General features: G+C 41.6%; 1 protein-coding gene across 9 annotated transcripts in view; it reads right to left on the bottom strand.

The window, feature by feature from the left end:
* Positions 1 to 27,795, bottom strand: part of AKAP13 (A-kinase anchoring protein 13) — a 332,046-nt gene that overhangs the window by 178,617 nt on the left and 125,634 nt on the right. For all 9 annotated transcript variants that reach the window (XM_030577586.1, XM_030577582.1, XM_030577585.1 and 6 more), the window contains one exon: positions 11,828 to 12,124. In XM_030577586.1, coding sequence (XP_030433446.1) covers positions 11,828 to 12,124 — 297 coding nt within the window. The remainder of the gene's footprint in view (positions 1 to 11,827; positions 12,125 to 27,795) is intronic.

Here is a 27,795-nt window from a genome sequence, read left to right as displayed (position 1 = left end):
TCCTGACCGAAAAGGGAATTGCAGGAGTGTTGCAAGGTTCTTTCAGGGGAGGTCACGGTATTGCCACCCTTACTTCTGCGCTGCCATCAGATCTGGGCAGCTGGAGAGGGGCAGCTATTGGTCGGGCACCCAGATCTAAAGGCAGCGCCCCGCCAGCAGCAGTGCAGAAGTAAGAGTAGCAATGCCATATCATGCCACCCTCGCTTCTGCACTGCTGCCTTCAGAGCTGAGTGGCTGGAGAATGGCGGCTGCTTACCAAGGGCCCAGAGCTGCAGGCAGCAGCACAGAAGCAAGGGTGGCAATACCATACTATGTCATCCTTATTTCTGCACTGCTGCTGGCAGTGACTCTGTCTTCAGAGCTGGGTTCCTGGACAGCAGCTGCTGCTCTCCAGCTGCCCCGCTCTGAAGGCAGCGCCACGGCCAGCAGCAACACCAGAGTAAGGGCAGCAGTACCACAATCCCTCTACAATAACTTTGCGACTCTCTCATAACTCCTTTATAGGTCAGGACCCCTACAATTACAACACCGTGAAATTTCAGATTTAAACAGCTGAAATCATGAAATTTACGATTTTTAAATTCCTGTGATTGAAACTGACCAAAATGGACCATGAATTTGGTAGGGCCCTGCCACAGTAATTTTAATGGAAGTTGTGAGTGCTCAAGACCTCTCAGGATCAGACCTACTGCAGAAGCCAATGAGAAAGGGTGCAGTTCCTACATGGGCTTGATATGTGGACTATTTAACTATCTCTAAATAGAAGCTCAGTAAGTTCAAGGAGGCTGTGTCTGTCTGTAGTTGCTGGTACTTTTCTCCCACAAAAGACTGAATTAACTTTCTGGCACTGCCAAATTTGGTGTTTAATAACACAGATTCTCCCTAGGCACAGCAAAAATGCTAAACTGAAGACATAAATCTGGAGCAGCTATAAAAAGAGGACAGTCTACACTTTCTCAAAGAAAGTAAAAAGTGAGGAATTTATTTTTCTAATTTGATTAGGCCTTAGACCAGCTTTTAGGGTGCCCATCTCAGCAGACACAGCATTACACAGAAGCTGTATAATTCTGAGTAGCAGCATTTGTAAGATGGGTGTACTCCTCCCACCCTCCCCTCCCCCCCCCCCCGCCTTTTACATTTAACAATCATGGTCTTATAATTTGATTTAAAATAACACTATGTCTAAGCTTTCATCTCTGAGAAATAAACCCTTATTCAATGAACTGGAGCCCTAGAACCTTGCTCTGAACAGTAACAACCAGAAATGAGTTCCAGATGCATTGCGAAATACAGCAGTGTTTCCCAAACTTGGAACGCCAGTTGTGTAGGAAAAGTCTCTGGCGGATCGGGCCAGTTTGTTTACCTGCTGCATCCGCAGGTCCAGCCAATCGCGGCTCCCAGTGGCCGTGGTTCGCTGCTTCAGGCCAATGGGAACTGCTGGAAGCGGCACAGGCTGAGGGACGTACTGGCTGCTGCTTCCAGCAGCTCCCATTGGCAAATCGCGGCCAGTGGGAGCAGCCATCAGCTGAACCTGTGGATGCGGCAGGTAAACAAACCGGCCCAGTCCACCAGGGGCTTTCTCTGCACAATCGGCATCCCAAGTTTGGGAAACACTGAAATATAGTATTTGGAGATCAAAGCATTTGTGATATCTGTACTCAGAACATGGACATTTGGATTTTAAAATCTGCAAGAAGAGGGAAAAAAAACTTAAAGATTTGTTCTTGAAAATTAACAAAGGGTTTCAGCATTGATTGGCGTAGCTTTAAAAGGCACCCTTTAGACTGCAGTAAGCCAAACAAGTGAATAGATTCAGCGAAACACCCTGAATATTGTAGTAAAAATGTATAGGCTTATTAATATCGTGAACAACTAAACCAACAGATCAGGTTATAATGTGAGTGCATATACTTCTATGATGTAATCAGGTAATTTCTCTCAAGCACATTTTTGAAGGATGCCACAGTACAAACTGCTAATTCCTTTGTTCAGCTGGGTTTTAAGGGACATCATTAAGGTGTTTAGTCAAAAAACAAAACAAAACAGCCATGTCTCTGCTTCTTGCCACGTAGCTTTTGCTGAGTTTCTTGGCTGGCTCAGCTCCTGCAGAGCCTAATCTGTATTCAAGTACCAAAAGCTTCCTGGCACAGTCTACCATACAACTTCAAATTAGGGCTTTGCCAACCTGCTTTCTCCCTACCCCCTTGCCCCCACACCCACTGCACACCACCCCAATCCTAGCCTCCTCCTGATTAAAGGAAAATCACACTCTGCCAAATATATGAGCATGTGTGAATGGTGGTTCCAACTGATTAGAGAAAGGACATAACCGAGCTTGCTCAGACAAAATACTTGTAGCCTGTGAAAGAGCGAAGAGAGGAACATTAGTAGAACATGCTACAGCATGGCACTTTATAGATGAATGGGAAGACAAGGTATCTTAGTAAGTCAGGAAAAAAAAAGATGGCCGACTGTACAGGAAGGGAAATGGGGCCTGAGGAGACAGTAGAAAAGTTCCTCCCACAGCAACTTTTCCAGAGAGGAGAACAGTAGATTCAAAAATGATCTTCCTAGGGGCTTGTCTACACATAAATATTGTACCGCTTTAACTGCACTAGTATACTAAAGCAAAACAACCCTCCTATTGTGGATGCAGTTACAGTGGTATAAAATCATACGAGTATAGCTTATTCCTGTGCCGAATTGGGACATCTATGCTATGTCTCTGAAGACAGTTTTTATCACATTTTTTTTTAAACAGGTAAAATTTTCAAACACACCTACGTGATTTAGGAGCCCAAGTCCCATTTTAAAAAATGACAGTCTTCATCCATGCTTAAGTCTGATTTGAAAATTGTACCCAACTTATTACAATACAAACAGCAAGTCACATAGAAGATCTTAGATTTGTGTGTTTCCTGTGTTTGGATACTAGCCTTACACGTAAGGATCCATACATGCTACACTAATGCCTCTGAGTACCAACATGAGAGAGTGTAGTCTTTTACCAGAAGAGATGGCACTTGCCATGTCGAGCACATTAAACAAAAAAACCTCACCATCCAGCCTCAGAGTCTAAGGATCTGACTACCATGTGAACTGGCATCAAGCCATCCTAAGACAGACAAGTATGAATGATGGCAGCCAAGAGACAAAGTACTGTACACGCAACAACTGTGAGAGCTCAGGGCAGGAGTCTGAGCTGAACACATTTTCAGCGACAGACGATACAGAACTTACATGGCTAGTGTTAAAAGGGATGTGCCATCTGTGAACTGGATTAACTTTCCAAAATAAAAATGCATCTGTCACTGTGATGGCTGTTCAAAGCAAGTTTATAGCCTATTTGCATCAGACCTTGGGAGGAATGGGGAAAAAGGGGAAAAGCAAAAATGAAGCTATGAAGCTATTTCTCCTTTTTTGTTTTTTTGCCTACCAACAGGGGAATCTTAAGGCACTGGACTTTAGAAATTCAGGCAGAGGTTTGTTTGAACAGGTTGGCATGGTGCAGAATGAGCATCCCAAGCATGGAAGAGTTACGCAGCCTTTAGCATGGATTAGCTGTGGCTGTTTTCCATCATAAATGGCTGAAAGCAGAAATGTAGCAGGGGTCTGCAGAATCACCAAGCAGCCCATAAAGTGGTAACACAAAGCCCTTTGCAATTAGAGAATTACAGAAATAAAGTACATGCAATACTGGGAGGTCAAGACTATTTTGTTCCTTCTGTGTCTCCTAGTAATAGGCAAGGTTTAAAACATATGATTAGCGCCCCATAATGAAAGAGTACTTTAATCCAGCTGGCAATGAATGCAAGATTTTAGAGTGCAAGGGGTTTTTTTGTTTTGTTTTTGGCAGTTGTGGCAGATAAATAAGCAGGCAGTTAAGCTGGGTAACTAAGGATCAACTTTCCACGGAAAACTGTCAAACTCACTTTGTTAACTGACAGGATTAAGGTTTAAGGTGCTTTTAACCAGTAACAAATAGCCACTGAGGAAGAAAATGCATGATTATGACAGATCTGAGAATATACACAGTGTTCCCTGAGCCAGGGGCTTCATTTTTAATGAACTTGATTGAAAGGAGGGGGAAAAAAAAAACCACGCTTCCCATGAAGAGGTACAGAGTGAGTGATTGTGGAACTCCCCATCAAATCTGGCTTCCACCCCTGCACTCCTCCCTCTGTGGAAACTACCCTCTCACCCAGCTCAAACCTCACACCTCAGTGGGAAAGGGAAATGGAAACATGTTATCATCACAGATTAGTAAGTCCCAGATGACCACCTGAACTGGCAACTTTAGAAGAGGAGGGTCAAGACAGAAGGACGTTGTGCCTTAAAGTGTTGATAGATGAAACACCCACTCAGCTGAAAATAATTGATTTGTGGGTAATTTTTTTTAAACTGTGATTTTCAAAGCAGTGTATGGGACTGAAATGCCTCAGTTCCTGCTTATTTTAAAGGGAATTGGGAATGGCTTTGATATCTCAGTTACAGAATCTCTTTTTGAGCAGTAGGTTTGGGATGGATGGACTAGGGGGCAGAGACCACTTGTACAAAAAATAATTTTATTTCGCTTGCAACTTTCCAGCCCCCCACTTTCTCCTCCCATTGCTGAAGATATCTTGCATTTTGTTCTGAAAAAGGTTTTCCTTCACTGTCCAGGTTCTCATTGGTTTGAAATGATAAGACCACATGCACAATGCCATGCTGTTGACACAAGAAAGATGACCTATTACACGCAGTTATTTTACTGCAACATACAACAAAAGCGGAATGTGAGGGAGTGGACTGCAAATTAATATGAAAGTCTGTAGTTAAAGCTCAAGCATTACTGGTAGCTACTCCAGAGAAAGGAGTGAAGGGAAACTATCAAAACATGTGGAAGATGGATAGATTTAAGCCTCTGAACCTGAAATTACAATATGGACAGCGACCACTGATCCAGAAAGCCCACCGTCCCTTTCAACCACTACCAACATCCATTTTACTGCTGCCACAACAATATTCTGTCTTCTGCAGCGTAGTGGTATCACCAGAGAGACTTCTCTCGTCTCAGCTTGAGAAAGGATTGTACAGGCATAATCAAGACAAGCATATCAGTAAGACCCCTTCCTTTTTTGTGGGAATAAGGTTAGGATGATTTCAGTCCATAAAGTCCCATTCCAATTTCTACCCCTAATCCACAAGATTGCTTCTTGCTTTGAATCAGGCAATGCTACCAGCACATACTTGGCTGATGCAAATGTAACAGTACAGAGAGGTGCACTGTATTTGCATATTATCTCCTTTTAATTTCTATTGATGGCTGAATTTATTCTTATCAGGATAATGCCATTCATACAGCAATAGGTATAATCTATTCTGGAAATAGCTATATTCAAACCATTTGCTTTTGCATAATCCAACAAAAGACATTTAAATCTGGTAACCTTTTATTAAAGCTTTACTTTGAGTACATTCACACAGATGATTGACTCAACAAGTCCTATAAAATTTATCTTGCTGGTCACATTAACCACACCTCTTTTATGCACTTGGACAAGGGTCAGTTGCTTCTAAATGATTCTCATTATTCTAGCCTTGTAACATTCCTCTCTCTCTTTTCCCCATATCATCTTCATACGCTTGTCTCTTCTGATTTTTCTTTCCCTCTAGTATTTAAAAACAAAAGCTTTTAAGAAGGGTATCTCCTTGCCACTCTGACACTAATGTTGCATTATGCACTTACGTGATTTAGGACAGTCATATACTGGTGATTTTGTATGCCTGGTTATCAAAAACTTAATGCAATTCTAGTCAAACAAATTATTTAGATAATTTCAGATGATGCACAGAATGAGTAAGAGTTAAAGTATCTTGTTCTAGATTTTCCCCTCCTTCCTAGCTATCTCACAGCATCAGTCTGTGCATTTTTCTTAAGAAAATATTGCAAATGAATGTTTATCATGCAGAGTGCCTGGAAAGTGATACAAATTCTTGAAGTCAATGGGACTTAAGCACATTCCTAAAGTTAAAACATATTCAAGTGTTTTGTTCAGGCTTTGAGTCAGCAGTCCGCAACCAGGGTCCAGTGTTCTTTAGTTTATAAAGAGGAACGTTGTCTGGCTCTCAGAATTGTTTCTCCTTATCCTCTCAGTGAGGAGTTACCTTGTCTCAGTGCTGTTCGGTAACCACAAGGAATCTCCAGAAGTATTACGAATCTATTGAAGGTACTACTGCAAGTACGATATTGAAAGAAGTCAATATGAAAATATCCCTCATTTGTCAGACTTTAACTATAGGGTTGGATCTTTGTTATTAGTTTACTACATGTCGGAATGGAAAGAAAACCTTTAATATTGCGAAAAATCTTTGCCCATATAGCTTACAAGAAATGTATTTGATAGAAACAAGAATCAAACATAGAAGGCTGCACCTAAATTGCTTGTAAACTTCCTGAATCAAGCCGAGTGCAGCGAGAAGGGGAGGGAATCAATTCATTTACTGATCTACTCAACATCAGATGGTCTGGCTGTGAGTCTGTTTCTTTGCACTTCCCTCACTACCAGAGAGCAGGCTGTCTAGTGCTTACACAATTCTTACCAATTCACAGCTGGCAAGGCTGATGTCAGGAGAATAGTCTGCATTCTGAGATGGAAGCTCATTTGGTGGGGGGCAGAAGTAGAATTGTGATTGTAAAAATGAACCATTTTGCAAGAACATGACCAACTCATGCTCAAAACTTACACAGATTGTACATTAACAGTCCTTCTCCTACTTTCTAATTGGTTCTGCAGGCTATAGCTTAGAGGCAAGTTATTGTGCCACCTTTTCTCAGGAATACAGTACTGACTTGAGCATGAAACATGATTACACCTTTTAAGAGCATTTGTCATGAGGAAAGGCTAAAGAGATTGATTTTTTTATAAATGCTAGAGAAAAAAAACACTTTGCAGGTGATCAAACTGTAGCATTCAAAATTACTGAAAGGATTATTGCTAAATATCTCATCCTGGTGAAGCAGGATCAGAAATCAGAGGAGAAATCTAGGAACAAATCAGAAATTTGGACAGGAACACTGCCTTAAATAAGAGTGGACATTAGGAATATGTTACAAGATAAGGCCATTGATAAACAATTTAGAGTTGCACTGAAAACTTTTGTAATAAGGAAGACTTCAGAGCTGGGTTCCTCTGTTTCTCCTACAACTGCTATTGATATAATTAACAATACTTAGTTATACGGCAGTATCTACAGTTCCCAATCAGGTTCCATGGTCCATTGTGCGAGGTGCTGAACAAAACCTATGAAGACATAATCCTTCCCCCCTCCCCAAAAAAGGTTTTACAATCAAAGGCCTTAATCCTGAAAAAGACTTGACTCTCCCTCCCCCTGCAGCGCTTTATGCACTGTGAATAGTGCTCCACTAAAGCAGTGAGGCTACTCATGGTGCATAAAGCTAAACATGTGCAGGATCAGGGGCTCAGGGGCTGATCCATAGCCTACTGAAGTCAAAGGCAGTCTTTTCATTCACTTTAAAGGGCACTGGATCAGGGCCTAAGCAAGCTTGTAACTGCAGGTTGGGTTTTTGGGATTTCATATTAGTGATGTGATAGATCAGGGATCAACAACCTTTGGCATGCAGCCCATCAGGAAAAGCCCCTGGCAGACTGGGACAGTTTGTTTACCTGCTGCATCCATAAGTTCAGCTGATCACAGCTCCCACTGGCCATGGTTCACCGTCCCAGGCCAATAGGGGCTGAGGGAAGCGGCGCGGGCTGAGGGATGTGCTGACTGCCACTTCCCGCAGCCCCCATTGGCCTGGAACAGCAAACCACGGCCAGTGGGAGCTGCAATCGGCTGAACCTACAGATGCTGCAGGTAAACAAAACGGGCCCGGCCCACCAGCGGATTTCCCTGGTGGGCTGTGGGCCAAAGGTGGCCGATCTCTGTGCTAGATATACATAACATACTAAAAACGCAATTAATTTAAAAAACACAACATTTTATTTAAGTGTTTCTTTAACCTAATGTCTGGAATACTGATTGATGTATTAAATTAAATTGTGCTCCTCGATATATTTTGTTCTGGGGCTGTAAGGTTTTTAATTTTATCATATAGTTTGGGGGGGTTGTATTATTTTAAAAAAATAATACAGCATTTAAAAAAATAAGAATGGGTTAATTTGCAATATTTTCAGATGATATGCATAATTTATGTATAATTAATGTGTAATCTTTTTAATCAAATTTTTAAGTTAACCTCTGGTGGAGAAAGATAGAAAGAGTGATCAAAAGAAAGGTGAGTGATGGATAAAAGAGAGGAGAGGCCAGGCTGAAATAAATTAAAATTACTTTCTTTTTTGGGCTAAGTGAATTTCTCCAGTGAAATCATCTCCAATGAGATAAAATGGGTACATATTCCATCTTTTAAAAAAAAATCTTCCACTGGAACAGTTTCAAATCTCCTATGGCCACTGCAAAATCCATACTTTAAATAATCCTGTTAGAGGTGTTTGTTACCTACAACTGAGAAAGATTTTTTTTAAAGATCTGGTTGTATGGGAAAGCACACTTTTGGCCTTGAATAATGGGAAGCTCCCAGAGAATGCAGAACCTAACTTGGCAAAAATGAAAGACCATTGGGAAAACCATTCACTAATCCTTAAAAAGTCTCCCTCTCTCATATTTAAGTAGTCAAACATGCTGACATGCTAGGGAAAAGAAACTAACAAAATACAGGAAAGAAAAATAATTTAAGATTATGAAGCACTTTGGAATGTGTACATATTTACTGCTCAGTTTGTTGAATGTGCATATACTTCTTTAAGATCACACAGAATGTAAATGCTATGGTGTGTTACCACTGCTGGGGAGGGTGGTCCAAGTTTAAGCACTAACGCAGAAGTAGGCAACTGATTTTCAGTGGCACCCACACTGCCCAGGTCCTGGCCACTGTCCTGCAGGCTCTGCATTTTAATTTAATTTTAAATGAAGCTTCTTTAACATTTTAAAAACATTATTTACTTTACATGCAACTATAGTTTAGTTATATACTATAGACTTGTAGGAAGAGATCTTCTAAAAACGTTAACATCTATGACCGGCACGTGAAACCATAAATTAGAGTGAATAAATGAAGACTTGGCACACCACTCCTGAGAGGTTGCTGACCCCCGCACTAATACTGATGCAAAAGATTAGCTGAAAAATTTTGACCAGCTATAATTGGGCGTCACTCTTCAGTGACCTTTCTGTCTCCTCTGGGAGTGGTGGTGATGAGCTCCATGACACTCTCCTTAGTTCCAAAGACAGTTGCACCTCAGGCCAATGAAAGAGGGAGGAGCACAGTGAAGAGAAGAGTTGAAATAGGGAATTCTCTCAACAGACAACCCTACCATCTAAAAACAAGCAAAGAACTTTACTGGATTGAGAGGCCAATATCCAAAGTCTACCTCTATAGAAATGCTGAGTTACTGCATCACTTCCTTAATTGCTCTTCGTAGGAAGTATGAATCATTTCATTCTTTTGTCTATCTTTAGACACAATCAGGAAGTAACAGATTATAGAATCATGTCTGAATTAGAGACATGTCCTCTGAAATGGCTACAGTTAAGAGTTGGTTGATGCTTTTATCAGTCCTGCTTTCCAGGGGCTTAAGCAAACGAACAAACAAAAACCAACAACACTAGTCCAAATTCACATAAAAAAATCCTTTTTCTTTTGTACTGCATCTACGTTAAAGGCACAGCTTCTTAGACAAAAGGCTAGTTACGGAGGGATCAAAGACAGGCAAGCAAGCAATAAACTGCCTTTAAACAGTTAAGTGAGGGGAGGACTCATCACAAGGGAATGCTTGTGTGACTCAATATAAGTGTAGCCATCTATTTGTGGCTGCTAAACACATTTAATCCCATTACATAAAACTCATTTATTCATCTATATTATCTCAGGTTAACAAAGATCATTCCCATCCATTTCCCAGAGGACACCTCTCAGAAAGGTCCCTTTACACTGCTGGCCACCAGGAGCTCCTCTCTTTTTACTTGAGGTTGTAACAGGCACTCCACAGGTGCCATTCAGCCCTGAATGTTCATGGCTTTCTGACACAATCATTTTTCTTAAGCAGAACAATTTAAATGCTCTGGGCCTGATTTTCACAAGTGCTGAATTCTCACGAATGAAAGTGAAGTCAAAGAGAGAGACTGGTGTCTGAAAATTAGGCCCTAAGTCACCAATGATTCAAACATGATTTTCGAATGTCTGGCTAAGACCACTGTTAAATGTACTGTCTGTTAAATGTACTTCATTATTGACACAGCAGCATGTAAATGCATGTGTTAGCATTATCTTTAAACTGAGAGGGGGATAAAAAAAAATCTCTCAAAACCACAATAAGAATTTAGGAGCTATGCAAGTAGAGGAAAAAACTGGCAGCACTGCTTGTTTATCTACTTGTAAATGAATGACTCAATGGTTGAATTTTAATGCGGAAACCACCAAATGTGGACAAAAGTGTGAACATTTACTGACCTTGGTTCAATTGCCTGCCCAGGCATACATGTTTATAATAAAACCAAACAGTGGTCAACTATTCACAGAAAGACACGAGAGCAGCACCCGCAAAACACTACAGAAAACCATGCTGTGCGAGAACAAAGTTGCCATGATAGTCTGCACAAAACAATTCATGTTCCACCACACGCAAAAGGTTCATTGCCTCCCTCTCCCTCTTTTTTTTTTTTTTTTTAAGAGATGGGAATTCATGTAGTAATATAGTACAGATCTCACAATCATGTTCTCTGTGTGCAGGCATATGCCATAAATCACTACAAAAAATATAATGCACCGTGAATCTGCATGTGACACCCAATGAGCACAGGGCTCTACGCAGGTGTACTTGTCATAAACATGTAGGTCTTCATAGTTCTGTTTCAATATTTGGCAAGGACTCTATAGCTCTGTCTATGCTGCACGCTCTCTGCAGATGAAGGTGTGCAGAAGTGCCTATATCCTCCATCGTCCACACTCAAAGCCATTAAACCCACACCTAGTAAGCAAGTACATTCCGAGCTGGTGAGCTTGTCTAGAGTGTGAATGGGTGTGTGGGTTAAGCGATGACCTGCCCACCTACAAGCCTGCTTTGCAGTGTAGAGGTAGCAAAGGTGCGAATACCTGGGCTCAAGCCTTACCAGTCATTGCCATAATTTTCCACGCCTATGCCCTTATCTTCTGGGCCTTCTACACTTGCCCTCTATGCTCTGGAAGCTGCCTCAGCATTTAACCCTTCATTTTCCACATACCAGGCTCCACTTTCTTATCATGCTCTGAACAGCTGAGCACAGCATGGAATATGCCTTGCACCCTGCATGCTGCTAGCTAGCCAGCGGATCATACCAGGGTACCAGTTACACTGAGTACCCAGAGGAGTATGTTTTAACATGACTTTGGACCAGATTTGATATTTATGTATAAGCCTTCCAGTCATCACTGTAATACTGGTACACACGCTCCCCATATAAAAACAGAACACACTGTGCATGATATTAAAACACTGGATCACTGAAGCCAATTTGTGGTCTTTTATTATAAAGGAGGTAAAGACAAGCACTAGACTGTGTGCCAAGAAAAGAAGACACAGCCCTGCTCCAAACTCAGTGGATACGCATGAGGTTTTGGGGAAAGTTGCACCAGGGCATCTTCAGCATGGCTAAAGCTCATGATCTATCTGCTGGAGAATCTCCTCACACATCAGAGGAACTCTCCACAACAGAAACATTGCAACACATGCAGTGATCCTCTCTCTCTCATACATACACACATTACTCAGTTGCTACTAGTTCTCACCATTAAGCGTCTGGTCTGTTCCCAACACATTCCATTCTGCTGGCAGTTTCAGATGCCGAAATGCCAAAACCACTTTCTCATCCAGAAAATCCACATCCCCAGAGGGAGGCCTTGACCGGTCCAGGAATCTTGTGAAGTTCAGTGCTTGCTGGTTTCCAGCACAGGTTGCTAGGAACTGAGCTGCATCATAGGCCTCATCCTGAATGAACTGAAAACTTTCCTCTGCCACCACTAGAACAGGAAGCCCTTCCTTGGCAGCGCAAAGTGCCACCTTCACTGTCTCACAGCAGTCATGGCCTGTAAAATAAAACCAAGAAAATGAACATAATTGTAATGGAGAAGAGAAATAACTAAGTTAAAGCAACATGGGCTGGACACTGATCATCCCATTAGTATATACACACCCACACGTGGCATCCCTTGACACATTAGCTTTTGCGTATAAAGGAAAACACCATATGGCAAAAAGTGCTCAGTGATGCCTCCTGCGTGAGAGCCCACTCACTCTCTTATCTAGTGATCATATTACAGCCTTCTTGTTAGTGGGCTAACTTCAGCCACCAAGAGACAGATTCAGGACTCCTTAATAGACTCGGGAAGGTTTTCAGAGCCACAGAGGGGAGTAAGGCTCTCCACTCCCATTGAAAGTTAAGAGGAGTTTGACACTTAAGTCCCATTTGGCCTTTGAAAATCTCCCCCTTAGTTCACAGAGCCATATTTTAAAGAATACTGAGAGACCACAGCAGCCCATCAGAAATAACGCACAGGTGGCAGCATTTGGAGCACCTTGCCAGTGAAGACAATGAACTAATTGCACTGAAGCAACCACAAAGCAACAATTAATACTGGAACATAACATGCTTCAGACATGTTCTGTGTGTGTGGTTACACCTCTTTTGTTCAACGCTGCACCTGCCATTTGGATTTGATTTCACATGACAGAACTAAGCTTGCTGCATTCCAGAGAACAGGGAAATTACTGCTTTTCATATTTACCAAAAAAGAGAGAGTGACTTATCATTTACTTATTTTAATGAAAGACCAGTGCAACAGGCAGCAGTTCCCTAGACCCAGAAAATACAAGATGAACTCCCCTGCAATTTAAAAGGTGGAAAAAAAATCTCATCTTTTTAGCATGACCGACACTTAAAATTGTCTGACAAGCCCCTTTAATAATAAGGTTTATGTTTCAAGTTCAATGTTCTCTGCAGTCTCTCTCTCTCGCTCCAATGGTAGACTGACGTCATTGCTGTTTTTGCCAGAACAAGCACAGATCCTTCACTAATTACTGGAAAAGCTGCTCTCTCTACCCATGACCTCAGCATCTTACTACATTGATCAATCCCTGCTTGTTTATTTATTTTATTAAATACAAGAGATGAAGGACTTTTCACAATTGGGCTCGAACATTTCATTTACCCACACACACGGATGATGAGTGGGTAGCCTTCCCTTGTGTGTGGGAGTGGGTCTCAGTAATCACTTCTATTTATAAAGAAAAAAGTTTCTAGCCCTTATGGTCAGGAAGAAAACCTTTCAGACATAACCAAATGCAGGTTTGTCTTCCTAGCCTGAAGACAGACTGCTCCAATGCCTCTGCTGTTGCTCCTAGATTTGTCAAGCATCAGCCAAATGGTCAGTTTCAGTAAAAAGGTCGGTTTCATAGCCGCTATTCAGGACTCTGTAGTCAGCAAATTGCCAAATATCAGGTTAATGTCATGCTGCTTCTGGAGAAAAACATGTGCAACAGGGGCAGGCAACAGAGGCTTCCACAGGAGAGAAGGACACACAAAAACAGAAGCTAGGGGAGAAAGAGTAGCTGAGATCTCTCCCTGCAAACCTGGAGGCTCTGGAATTAGGAGATGAGACACTTGTATGGCTACACTTGACATTTCAAAGCGCTGCCGAAGTGTGAGTGCAGTCGGAGCGGCAGCGTTGGGAAAGAGCTCTCCCAGCGCTGCACGTAAACCACATCCCTTACGGGTGTAGCTTGCAGCGCTGGGAGCCGCGCTCCCAGCGCTGCAGCACTGATTACACTGTGGCTTTACAGCGCTGTATCTTGCAGTGCTCAGGGGGGTGTTTTTTCACACCTCTGAGCGCGAAAGTTGCAGCACTGTAAAGCGCCAGTGTAACCATGGCCAAAACTCCTTCTCCCTTCCAGCAGCTAGAATGGAGTGGAGATTCAAATTTAGCCAACACCTACTGATGTGAAAGATAAAGCCGTGGGTGTGGCAGTGCTAAAATTGCTTAACTGCAAAAGCAGCAAATTAACCAGTGCTAAAATTGTTTAACTGCAAAAGAAGACAAAACCAATTTCAACACCATTTCTGAAACCTGTGACTGAGCTCTGCTCAGAGCAAGGTCTGGAACATGGTTTCTGAAATGGTGCAAATTCTGGATTTGCAGTTTAACCATCCTTGACACCAGTCGATGACACCTGTTGTCAGCAATCAATACATTACTAATATAGACAAGTCTCCAACCCTGCCTTTCCTTTATTCCTCAGGCTGCAGGATTAGTCCTCTGGACAGCACGTGTCTGGTAAGCTTTTCAATCCTTATTACACAAAAATATTCATACAATGTACATACTACAGTAATGACATGGCATCATCCCATGCAAACCAGCTCAGGTGCTGCACGCTTTCTGTTTTCACCAACACAGACACTGTTAGCAACCTGCGGTGGCTGTTTACTAGGCTGTCAGGTTAAAAATAATTCATAATGAAAGACTCTCCGTCACAAGTATGGCTTTTGCTGCTGCTATTTTTTAAACTCTAATTTTCTCTTTATTTCCAGAAGCGTCTCATCTGCGAAATGTGCCTATAATACCCCAGTGATGCTTACAGTCCAGCTCAGGTCAGAGCAATAGGTCAATTCACTTGTGTGTGAATATCAAAGAAATGTTACATGTACTAATTCACTCACGTTTTAATTTAGTTCAGAGGAAATGTGAATGATATTGCCTTCACTTATCTATTACTTACTGATACTGCCTTCATTTATCTATTACTTGCTGATTACTATCGCATTACATCATTATGTATACCTTGTAATTGGATAACCCTAGACCAAAGTGTGTGAGAGTGCTAAGATGAGAAGATGTTTGAGTGTAAACTGCATGAAAACTAATGAAATATTACTTGTATTGTTTTCACTTACCTATCCCTGTTAGAGTTACATTTTGTATATCGCTATAACTAAATTACTTGTGAATACAATAGAAACAAAATGTTAACTTCAAAGCAAGGGCTGTTGTGTTCAAGAATGGAAATTCACAAACTAAGTTTTACAATTGCTACTCACCAAAACCCACATGAGTGAAGACACTGGTCAAATTGTTTTCTGAGAGCCGGATCTATAAATACTTGGCTAAGGGAATGATCCTGCATCTCTGAACTTTTTGGATACTCACAGGTAAGCATTCCAGATGCAAGACAGATCCCTCAAGTTACTTTGTGTAACCAAGAGAGACTTATGAAAACTAGCAGATTACTACATCTCTGATATCATTTTGGACTCCTGTTGTCAGATAAACTGGCACTGCACTCATGTTCTCATAGCAGACATCCATTAGCCATGCTGAACACAGAGAGAGAGAGAGAGAGAGAGAGAAACATCAGAGTTTCTGCACCCAATTTAAAGCAAAACCAGCTGGGTGTTCAGTGCAGTGTACTGCAAACTCTTTATGCACTGATCTGCAGACAGTAAATGTCTCTCAGAACTCACACATAACATAGCCAGCACAGCTTTCAGAGAAGCAAGGGAAGTGACAATTCATTTATATCTAATGGGATCAAACGTGTTCTGCTAACCCAAGGGGCATGTTCTCCTAAAGGGTAACTGTATTCTATCACCTCAAATGCTCTGATGTTCTCCTTCCCTCCATCTGACAAAACATCAGGTTCAGGGGGTGAGTGTCTGGGACAGGTGCTGACTTTGGCAATCAGTTCAAAAGAAAGAGGAGCAATTAAGCAACAAATGTGATAAATGCTAAGATTGCTCAAGAGGACCCTGCCTCCTGCTTTGAAACGTCTTCAGGAATGGTGCGTGTGAGTATGCTTCAAAACGTGAATGCACACATACAGCCTTTTGAAGGGACCGTCTCCAGCGGGATAACATTTCTCTCAGCTTCAAAGACCCCCTTCCAATAATATCTGGACTGCAACAACTCCTTCCCCAGAGCATGTCAAATAGCATTAGAAATGTTAGCTGAGTTTCCCAACATTTCTATGAAATAAGTGACAGTTAATGTGATTATGCTCATTTTATAGGTTGCAGAACAAGGTTAAGTGATTTGCCCAAGATCAAACAGTCAGTGACACTGATGGCATACTCAATTACTCCTGGTCACCTGTTCCCTGCTCTAATGACTACGCTGCAGGAATTTCCTTTACTCTGAAAAACATAGACATGCTTGGTGTATGGAACAGTTCCCCTGTGCTTACTACAGGGAATACTTACAACACTGCAGCCAGTCACTTGGTTATCTGATGCGCCCAGGGCTGGCTCCAGGCACCAGAAAGGAAGCAGGTGCTTGAGGCACTCATGGAAAGGGGCAGCACGTCTGGGTCTTCAGCGGTGGGTCCCTCAGGCCCTCTCAGAGCGAAGGACTCGCCACCAAATTGCCACTGAAGAATGAAGTGGCGCTGTAGAGCTGCCATTGAAATGCCGCGGATCATGGCTTTATCTCCTCCGCCCCGCTTTGCCGCTTGCGGCAGCAAAAAAGCTGGAGCCGGCCCTGGAGGCACCATCTCAAAGCAGTCTCTCTCAATCTTTTCAGGTTCATCATCAACATCCAGCAAGCAGATTACTGAGGGCCATTGTGCCAGCCAGAATGATCACAGCTGATGGCATCACACCAGGCATTGTATACTGATGTTCCCAAATCTGAGTCAAAGTCCTTCCAACCCTTCCCAGGAAGGATTGGGGTCCCCCTTGGACACAAGGTTCTGACCAATTGCTGGATGTGAAACATAGCCCTGCAACAGTTTAAACTGAGACTATTTATCCACAAGTCCTTTCTTTGTCTTTTGGTCTCTGGAGAATCCACTTTGAACTACTATATGCCTCTCTAGGTGGCGGCACTTCTCTGGAGGTATCACAACCTGAGTCAACTAACCTAATCTTAGTTCCTGGAAGACCTGTGGTCATCCTACCCCATGGAATTACGTACAATTCCTGACCCCAACGATACATAAACTTAACACTGTAAGATCTCCAGGAAATTGCAATATCAGCCACAACAACTCCTTTTTGGAAATCAAAAAACTTCACGACTCCCATTCACTTTTTACTCTTATTTCTTTATTAAAGTATCAGTAACAACAACAATACGTCTCTATAATTTGAGTGTGTTTCAAGAGGTCAAGAATACTTGTCCTTGAAGGGAAAGGGTGGGCAGGAAGTGGAAGAGAGTGGCTTTATTTGTAATAAAACGTTCAATGTCTTGTGACCCCTTGATTGCCTTTCATGACCCACTGGGGAGTCATGACCTAAAGGTTGAGAAACAACTATCTAAGGCAAATGATAAACTGTTAAGCATGACCACTGTATAAAACCAAATAATATTCTAATAGAAATTTTAGCTGCTCTGCCAATGACATCAGCCTTCATACCACATTTGCCCACTATTTTCGCAAAGGTTTTGGGTTTTCCTCCCTGCTATTCCTCTGCTTGGAATGCCTTTCCCTCTTAGAGTCATCGAAACACATTTATGACACAATAGCCACATGACATTAGCCAATGAACACACTCATTAACCCTGCGAAAACTCATATACACCAAGCATTACTCCATCAGACCATTCAATAGCTCTTGCTGAGTTACCGTATTGTCCCCCTCACATTTCTCTCTCTCCTGTCTCAATTAGGATTGATTCAGTCTGTGCACTCCTCAGGGCAGCAAGAAGGTCTGCCTTCTATTCTGAGAGGTACTAAGCACAACATTGGGCACATTATAAATACATAAACAGATTGAAAAGCAGTTTTATTTATCGGTACACATGGGCTATGACTGAATTTGAGCTATGGCAAACATCTACACATTGCCCTCTCTTTGTAAGCAAATTACAAAATCCACAGTATTAAGAGCATATAAAGTGAAACTAGAAACAACTTTTCATCAACTTTACCTATCCACAAACTACCCTAACAACTTGAACTCTGCCCACCCTCAGTTCAGTGTGGATTGGTACATTTCTTCCCAAGTTTCCATAACAAAATCTGTGTTAAGAGAGGGTCAGCACTGATAAGAAACCAGTCTTTGCCCAGGGGCAGGCAAACGTTAAAAACATTTTTAGAAAGTGAAATACCATCCATTTTTCAGTCTCATAACTAAATTGGCTTCTCTGATTAACCTCCAGCTTTTTTAAAAAAAAAAAAAAAAAAACAGCTTGTCTGGGCAGGGACTCAACATGAAAAAATGTATGCAGAAAGCAGGTTTTCTGTTTAAAACAGAAATTGGAAGTGAAGCCAAAAGTGAGCTTACAATGGAAACGGTCCTACAGCTTAAACTATGGAGTCTTCATTGCGACTCCTTTATACAGGTAAATTGTCAGAATGGTAAAACTTTATCCCCCACACTTGTAAAAAGACCTGTCTGATCTATATAGAATCACAGCAGATTAGGGTTGGAAGAGACCTCAGGAGGTCATCTAGTCCAACCCTCTGCTCAAAGCAGGACCAACCCCAACTAAATCATCCCAGCCAGGGCTTTGTCAAGCCTGACTTTAAAAACTGCTAAGGAAGGAGATTCCACCACCTCCCTAGGTAACCCATTCCAGTGCTTCTCCACCCTCCCAGTGAAAAAGTTTTTCCTAATATCCAACCTAAATCTCCCCCACTGCAACTTGAGACCATTACTCCTTGTTCTGTACTAGCTGTAGTGCTGCATTACTCTCTCCTAGCTAGAAGATGAATTTGCTTCAGTCAAATTAACACAGGCTTCTCGTCCACCTGCACTTATGCACACAGAACTGAAGAAAACTGACAAAACTGCCTTTTATTTTTTTCTGCGGAGACACCCTGTGAGATAATACACAGAAAAAATATGGAAACCTGGACGTTACAAAGAGTTAATTGCTAATGATCAACTTACAATTTACAACCAAGCTGGGTCTAATTTATATCAGTACCATAAATTTGCTTGACTAAAACTGAGGGTGCGTTTAAAAGGGTGGTATCATTTCCTGCAGGCTCCTTATCATCAAACAAAGAATACATGGAGACAAAAACCACTGTTGTAGCTAAACAAAGCCAATGAATGCCTTAAAACATGACTTCACTTCCTACCCAGCTGAAAGTGGAAATCCTGTCCAAGCCTCCTATTTTGAGGATTCATATTTAATACACCAAACAATAGGTTTTTGGCCTCGGCAGCTATTTAAAGTTACATTGGAACTGCATGCTAGGTTTGGTTTAGTAGGTGACTCAGGAGTCCTTTGCTAATTGTATCCTCTGTCATGACCCTGTCATGCTGACTTGAACTTTTTCCGCAAAAGGATTTAAACAGGAAAAGATACCTAGTATAAAAATTGTTCATTTTGTATGCAATGTATTGGCTCTGCGTCAGTGACATTGCCCCTGGGTGGCTGGCACACACAAAGATAAAGGGATCCAACTACAGTAACTCCTCACTTAACATCCTCTCGCTTAACTTTGTTTCAGTCTTACGTCCCTGCTCAATTACAGAACATGCTCCATTTAAAGTTGTGCAATGCTTCGCTATAATGTCATTTGACTGCCGGCTTTGTCCACAGCTGGCAGCCTCCCTATCAGCTCCACTACGCCCCCCCAACCCCCACATAGGATGACCAGACAGCAAATGTGAAAAATCAGGACTGGGGTGGGGGGTAATAGGAGCCTATATAAGAAAAAGACCCCAAAATCAGGACTGTCCCTATAAAATCACGACATCTGGTCACCCTACCCCCCAAAACACCTCCCGCCTGCCGGCATACCCCACGGATCAGCACCTTCCCCCTCCCTCCTGAACGCTGCAAGCCAGCTGATTGCTGCGGGCAGGAGGGATGAGGGAGGAGCGAAGACTCAGCAAGCAGGCTCCCCTCTCTCTCCTCTGCCTCCTGCCCACAGCAATCAGCTTGCTTGTGGCATTCGGGAGCGAGGGGGAGCCTGCGCACCGTGTCCTCGCTCCCCCCCCCCCCGAATGTTGCAAGTCAGCTGATTGCCACCCCCAGCAGGAGGCAGAGGAGGGGAGGAGAGAGGACGCAGCGTGCAGAGTAAAGGGGAAGGTGGGGGTAAGAAGAGGCGGGTTAAGGGTGGGAACTTGGGGGAAGGGGTGGAGTGGATGGGCTGAGGGTTGAGCCCCCCACCTCTTGTGCATGCAGAGTAGGGGAAGCTGCCACTGCTGCTGCACAATGTTCTTCTCCTAGCCTACAGCACCTTCAGCCTCCTTGTCTGCTTCATTATCTCCAGTGTCAGTGGACTGTGCCTGTCTGGGGCAAGGCGGGGGCACCTCCCAGCTATAGCACTGTACTGTACGGCAAAAAAAAAAAAAAATCCCTGGAATCTAACCGCCTCATTTATATTCATTCTTATGAGGAAACTGGATTCGCTTAAACACTGTTTCACTTAAAGTCACATTTTTTAGGAACATAACTACCATGTTAAGTGAGGAGTTACTGTACTGCTAACAGATAAAGGAGTTCTTTTGCTGAAGGAGTTTTGCACTCTGCTTTTGAAATTTAAGGACCCTGTGTGTGATTTAGTGTGTGCGCATGAGATACCCACTGTTTGCAACACATGGATTTACTTCAGGCTGAAATAAATAGATATTGCAACAACAATGGAGAGAGGTCACATTCAAAGTTTTAAAGCTTCAACACTGAAATCTAGTTCCTAAACAAAATCTTTCCACCTCTTCCATACACACTCAGTGGCTTGTTAATGTAGGGTTGTCATAAAATCTATGGCACTATATACCTTCCAAACACGCTGTCATAGATACTCTCTATACAGTATTCACCAGTTTTTTTCCTATGACGTATGTCATTTAGCCGGCTTCATCTCCTTTTAATAAGTCTGCATAATGCACCAAAGTATATCAGAAAGGCTGCAGTATATAACTGTTTTTGGTTATATCATCTGTCTCTATTTTAGCTTTGTAGAGGTTTCATTGTTAAGAATATTTTAAAACAAGTCCACATGACATTATTGCCAAGTGGTCATTTGTTACATAACTTGTTTACTCTTTTGGTCTTCCAGAACAAAGATTATTTAATAAAGTCGAGAGGGCCGCACTTTCTATTAACAGTAGTTTCCTAGGTGGGAAACATACTCACTGTTAGAGGAGAAGAAGCATGAACATACATTTAAAAAAATGCAAAAGCAAGTGTATATTTTAAATGAAGATATTCGTTTAATAGCAATGTACTTCACTTTAAACAGCAGCTGTCAAGTAGAAAAAAAATCCAAAAATTAAAGGAATTACAAAAACATTTAGGCAGAACCTCCCCACATGAACATAATTAAGGACAAATACAGTGAACAACATTAAAAAGTCAACATTTTCTGAAAGTTATGGAACCATGCAGTAGTAATGGAAATATGTAGAAATATTATAAGAGGAAATAATTGGGATACCCCAAATGCACGGTAACTGTTGGCAAATGGCAACCACCACAGAGACACACAAATGATACTTAAGAGCCTAATTCTGCTCCCACTGAAATCCCACTGACTTCAGCATTACAGGCGTAGACCTTAATCAATTAGATACTTCACACAGGACAACTTCTGAAAATGATAAATGATATAGTGAACATGGAGTCAATGGTATGGCATATAATCGCCTTCTTTGTTTTAATGACATGGTTCACGGACATGACATTTCTTAACCTACCAGTATGTTAAGAGTGAAGTATTGTTTGCCTGGAGCCAACTAGTGTTACTGCAACAAAACAATTAAGGGCTTGTTCCTACTCTCATTTAAGTCCTAACTTCCTAAACTACAGTTAAAAGGAAAGAGAGAGAAATGAAGCCTTAGACAGATTAATAGGAATGTTAAATCATGTTACCCACTTAAAATGAGTTGCACATAGCGGTTCATGGCCCAGTGGGTAAATCCCCACCTCACAAACTTACACAATGAGCACTAACTGGGACTTAGGAGACTCAGGTTCAATTTCCTGTTCCACCACAAACTTCCTGCGTGACTTTGTGCAAATCACTGACTTAGCCTCTCTGTGATGCAGTTCGCCATCTGTAAAACAGGGAGACTAGCATTTTCCTATTTCAAGGGAATGTCGTGAGGACAAATGCACTGAAACCTGTGAGGCTCTCAGATACTATGGAAATGAAGACTATATAAGAACCCAAGATAAATAAGCATCACCACAAAGTACCAAACAAGATATAAAGCTCCAACTACTCTGCAGCATCAGCATTTACTTCTGGCACAAAGGAAAACATTTCAAATTATGGGTTATAAATATGAACTCAACTAGGAAAACAAAAAGCCAGCAGTTTGGTGAAATGCTTCATTTTAGAAAGCAAGAGGAAAGCAGTAACACAAAATAAATGTTCAGTTTAACAAAATGGTTTAACTGCATTATACCACCTAATGCATGCGCAGGTTGGTAAAAATGCTGCTGAAAGCATGTAAGACATCATGAACTGAACAGTTTTCATGATTCTTCACTTCAGTGGTTCTCAAACTGGGACTGCCGCTTGTGTATGGAAAGCCTCTGGCAGACCAGGCCATGCCGGTTTGTTTACCTGCGGCATCCACAGGTTCGACCAATCGTGGCTCCCATTGGCCGCGGTTCGCTGCTCCAGGCCAATGGGGGCTGCGGGAGGTGGCGCAGGACAAGGGATCTGCTGGCCACTGCTTCCCACAGCCCCCATTGGCCTGGAGCAGCGAACTGCGGCCAGTAGGAGCCGTGATCGGCCGAACCTGCAGACCCAGCAGGAAAAAAAAACCGGCCCAGTCTGCCAAGGGCTTTCCCTACACAAGCGGCGGCCTCAGTTTGAGAACCATTGCTTTAGTTCATATGTGATATTGTATTACCATATATCAGCTTGATTGGGGATTTGATTTTAGCAGCAGAAAGTTGATAAAAATAACAGATTGGTTACTCTGTCCTATCTTACTTTTATCAAACCCAAAAACCAACAGTATATTAAAAAAATCCAGCAATATATATTTCATTCTTTAATTTTAAAATGATTCTTTATCCTAAATTAGCTACAGCTTCTTAACTCCAGTGAAGCTTCTGCTTTAGTTCATAGGAGCATTAGATCCACCCACAATTCTGTTCCACTAATAGGGGAGCTTCAACAAAAACCATCTAATCTTCCAATAAGGGACTGAGGCCTAGTCTACACTGCCCCTTACAATACTGAAACGTCCTTCGCTCAGGAGTGTGAGGAAGAAAAAACATGAGCGATGCATGTTTCAGCCCTGTAAAGGGGCAGCGTAGATAGTGTTACAGAGCTGGAAGCTGCACTCCCAGAGCTGGTAGTTATTCCCCTTGCAGAGGTGGTTTATTACAGTGCTGGGAGAGTTCTCTCCCATTGCTGGAGCCACGACTACACTGCCATGTTAAAGCGCTGTCAGCTGTGTGGATATACCCTTAATCTATATTATGCTCTTCTGAACTCTCCTTTACTGGGACCTGGTAGATGTTCCTGCTTATATGCAGGCAACATAACAAGCAAGTCCCTTTTATGATACCTGTTGGATCCCCATCTGCTATTAGATTATCATAATGCTTCCTTTTACTCCTGTAGCTTCCGAATATCAAATAACTGTAGAACAGTCAGGGCACCTAGTATCTAGTTTAGAAAGGAAGGTCAGTAAAAGGCTGTCAGTGGAGAGGTGAAATAGAAAATGGTCAACAAAAGAGCAAAACAAGGTCTGACTGCAACAACACACACACATTTTTTTTATTTTATATATATATATTATAATTTCATAGTGGTGTACACATTAGTCATTATTATTTTAATAGTTATAAATAACTGGGAGGCTTCCAAGTTGCACATTTGAGGAAACATGTTGTGGAAGTGGCAAGGACCAGCAAGAGCATAGCCATAAGAATATAAGAATGGCCATCCCGGTGTCAGACCAAAGGTCCATCTAGTCCAGTATCCTGTCTTCCAAAGGTGGCCAATGTCAGGTGCCCCAGAGGGAATGAACAGGTAATAATCAAGTGATCTATTCCTTGTCGCTCATTCCCAGCTTCTGGCAAAGAGAGGCTAGGGACACCGTCCCTGCCCATCCTGGCTAATAGCCATTGATAGACCTATCCTCCATGAATTTATCTAGTTCTTTTTTGAACCTTGTTAGAGTCTTGGCCTTCACAACATCCTCTGGCAAAGAGTTCCGCAGACTGACTGTGCGTTGTGTGAAGAAATATTTCTTTTTATTTGTTTGAAACCTGCTGCCTATTAATTTCATTTGGTGACCCCTAGTTCTTGTATTATAAGAAGGAGTAAATAACACTTCCTTATATACTTTCTCTGCACTAGTCATGATTTTATAGACCTCAATCATATCCCCCCTTAGCCATCTCTTTTCCAAGCTGAGATGTCCCGGTCTTCTTAATCCCTCCTTATACAGAAGCCATTCCATACCCCTAATAATTTTTGTTGCCCTTTTCTGAACCTTTTCCAATTCCAGTATATGTTTTTTGAGATAAGTTGACCACATCTGCACACAGTATTCAAGATGTGGGCATACCACGGATTTATATAGACGCAATATGATATTTTCTGTCTTACTATTTATCCCTTTCTTAATGATTCCCAATATTCTGTTTGTTTTTTTGACTGTCACTACACATTGAATGGATATTTTCAGAGAACTATACACGACTCCAAGATCTCTTTCTTGAGTTGTAACAGCTAATTTAGACCCCATCATTTTATATGTATAGTTGGGAAAATGTTTTCCAATGTGCATTACTTTGCATTATCAACAATGAATTTCATCTGCCATTTTTTTTGCTCAGTCACCCAGTTATAAAAGATCCTTTTGTAGCTCTTCGCAGTCTGCCTGGATCTTAACTATCTTGAGTACTTTTGTATTATCTGCAAAGTTTGTCACCTCACTGTTTACCCCTTTTTCCAACCTAAAGGCCTTCAGATTGTAAACTAAGTGATAATTATAACTGCACAGGTATATTATTAACTCTGAGACAGAGTTTAATCTTGGAGCATGGGAACTATGCTGCTTTGGCAATGAGAGGAGGAAGAGGACAGACCCTGTTAAATTTATTCTAGCATATAAAAGGTGTTTGTGTTGAAAATGTGCTCTCTCTTACATTATTCTTTGTTATAGCTTTTGTGTTTTAGGCATAGGCACACCCCACCTCTGCCAATTGGATGTGGTTTGTAATCCAATGGGGTAAAAAACATTTTATATATGTGCACATAGATCAAAAGGTAAAATATGTGGTGACCTCTCCTAAGCATCTCAAAATCAAAAAGTTTGCAGAAGTGCAAGTCTTAATAATCTCCTTCGCAGCAGTAAGCAAAGGAAACAGAGCTTGTATAAAAAACAATCCTAATTACCACCACCCAACAGAGAGACAAGTGACACTCTGTTAATTATGCAACACTCCTGGTACAAATCTAGACAGTGATTTTCCCACTTTTGTTCCTCTTCTTGGCTGAGGTGATCATTACTTCAGAACGAAACCCACTCCAGTTCTGGCCCACCCTGCCTGCCCCAACACTAACTAGCAATGGGAATACACGATGGAACAAGTTTATAATCAGATGCTTTTAACAAACTGCCACTTCCAGTTTTTAACACTTCGTAGGAACTTTTCAGACCTAACCCACCATCAAAAAAAAAACAAAACCACACCTCAAAAGTCTCACTGTAATACATTCCCAAACTGTACTACACATATGAACGTGAGTAAGTGTTTAAAGGACACTGTGGGTTTTCATGGTTCAAACACTAAGCTATTTCTTCAATGAATCCATGACGTGTGAAATGACCCACAGGAAAATGAAGCCTGATCCATTTCTGCTTACAATTTTGTACGATAATTTCACTGGGTTATTGGCTATTTCCACTGTGTCATTAGGGGAGCAGGACTGTCGAATCCTGAATATTTGCAAGACATCACAGTTGGTGACCTCATTTGATGTACAATTCAGCCCAGTAATAAGGTCTATTTGGAATCTAATATTTCAATTAAAAATAATTCCTCTGTAAATAACAATCTTGCCCTATCGTCAACCTCTGGTTATAAATTTAAATCCTTTCTTCAGTTTGCATGTACAGAAGCAAAGGCTTGTACTTGAATAGTCAAAAGATTTCTTTTAAAGATTAGTTATCATATGGCCAATAATGAAACCACACAGTAAAAAAGCAGATTACTCAGAGTAAAATGAAATGTAGCAGGCCTTCGACTCTGCCCTTAACAACAAGACATTCAGATTATGCAATATTTTTATGTATAATAAGAATTGAAAGGGTTAAAGTCATGTGTTCAAAAAATTATTTGCCTAATGCTACCTTATGTTACTCAGTCTAATTAAATGCTCTCCCTTTATGGGAGTTTGTTTTAAACATTTTCTTTAGGTGAGACAGCAGAACCTCCCCTGGTCAGTTCCCCTTTCTGGTTCGCATGCACTAGCAGAGTGCTGGTATGTTTTCAAACCAGAACTGCCAGAAAAAGTTCAGAAACAAAATGCCAATGTTTCTTTTGCATATTAGGTTTGATGGAGTTTAAAAACTTTTCTCTTTAAACCTCCTTCTTCCCTGCCCCACCCCTACACAAAAAAACCCAAACAAGCCAACAACTTCTCAGTCTTGGGCTTATGTTATATAATATCAGGGCAGTCCCAATAATATCTGAATGTGTGGTCACCCTACCTTGTATGCTAGGCAGAGAACCTGCACTCCTAGTTCTATCATGCGGTGATTGGCCAAAAGTCATTCACTTTGTGTAATCATGAAGAACTTGTTAATTACCCCGGCTATAATGTTTCAGCAAGGGCTGGTCTCCCACAAACTGCCTCTTGCTCATAGTTAATCCTCCAGTGAGGTCAAATAATACTTGGCAATGAGTCATCATAATCGTTTCCAAGGTAACTGGCTCAATACAAAAGATAAGCACATGATTGCAGATTCACTGTAGAGTCCAGCAGGAGGAGAAGCTGAGCTAAGAGAGATCATTCTCCTACTAGAATCAGCATCTTCAATAAAAATGACAAGGAGCCCTTGTGGCACCTTACAGACTAATACATTTATTTGGGCATAAGCTTTCATGAAGTGGGTTATAGCCCACGAAAGCTTATGCCCAAATAAATTTGTTAATTTCTAAGGTGCCACAAGGACTCCTCGTTGTTTTTGCTAATACAGACTAGCACGGCTACCCCTCTGAAACCCATCTTCAATAAGACAGACTGACCTATGGAACAATACTGGCTAAACAGATTTCTTTCTGGATATAAGTATGATAAAAAAGACTCTCTCTCCACCTTCCCCCAACACCACCCCTCACCAAAGAGTGGTCCAACACTGAAGTCCTCCCTTCTATGACTATCTGCCAACATGAAATACCTCTAGTTACTTCGGTTTAATATGTGTAACTGCCATCCAGCCCCACTGCAGATACAATCATTAAAGTCAAACAGAAGCTCAAGTGGTGTCCTTTGTTGCATACAGGGATGTTAGAATAACAAGAATAGAAATGGATTGTTTTTGTAACGAAATCCTGTGAGGTATTCTGGATCCTTTTCAAGCTGAAACAGAACACAATCGTTTCAGTTCCTTTCTGGGCAATTCTGCTATTTGGGTCCCAAGAGAGATGAGGTCCCGGCACCCAATACCGTCAGAGAATTACTGTATGCCTTGTACATACAACACAAAAACAGTCTAATAACAGATACCAGTTCTGTATCTCTTCCATGAGAAAATGAATCATAATCTCACTGAGTGCACTAGATTCCAGTAATTAGTAATCGTACTAGATTGCTCCATCCAAGT

This window comes from Gopherus evgoodei, chromosome 10 (assembly GCF_007399415.2).
Source record: "Gopherus evgoodei ecotype Sinaloan lineage chromosome 10, rGopEvg1_v1.p, whole genome shotgun sequence".
Lineage (NCBI taxonomy): Eukaryota > Metazoa > Chordata > Testudines > Testudinidae > Gopherus > Gopherus evgoodei.
This window is presented reverse-complemented; position numbering and strand designations above follow the sequence as displayed.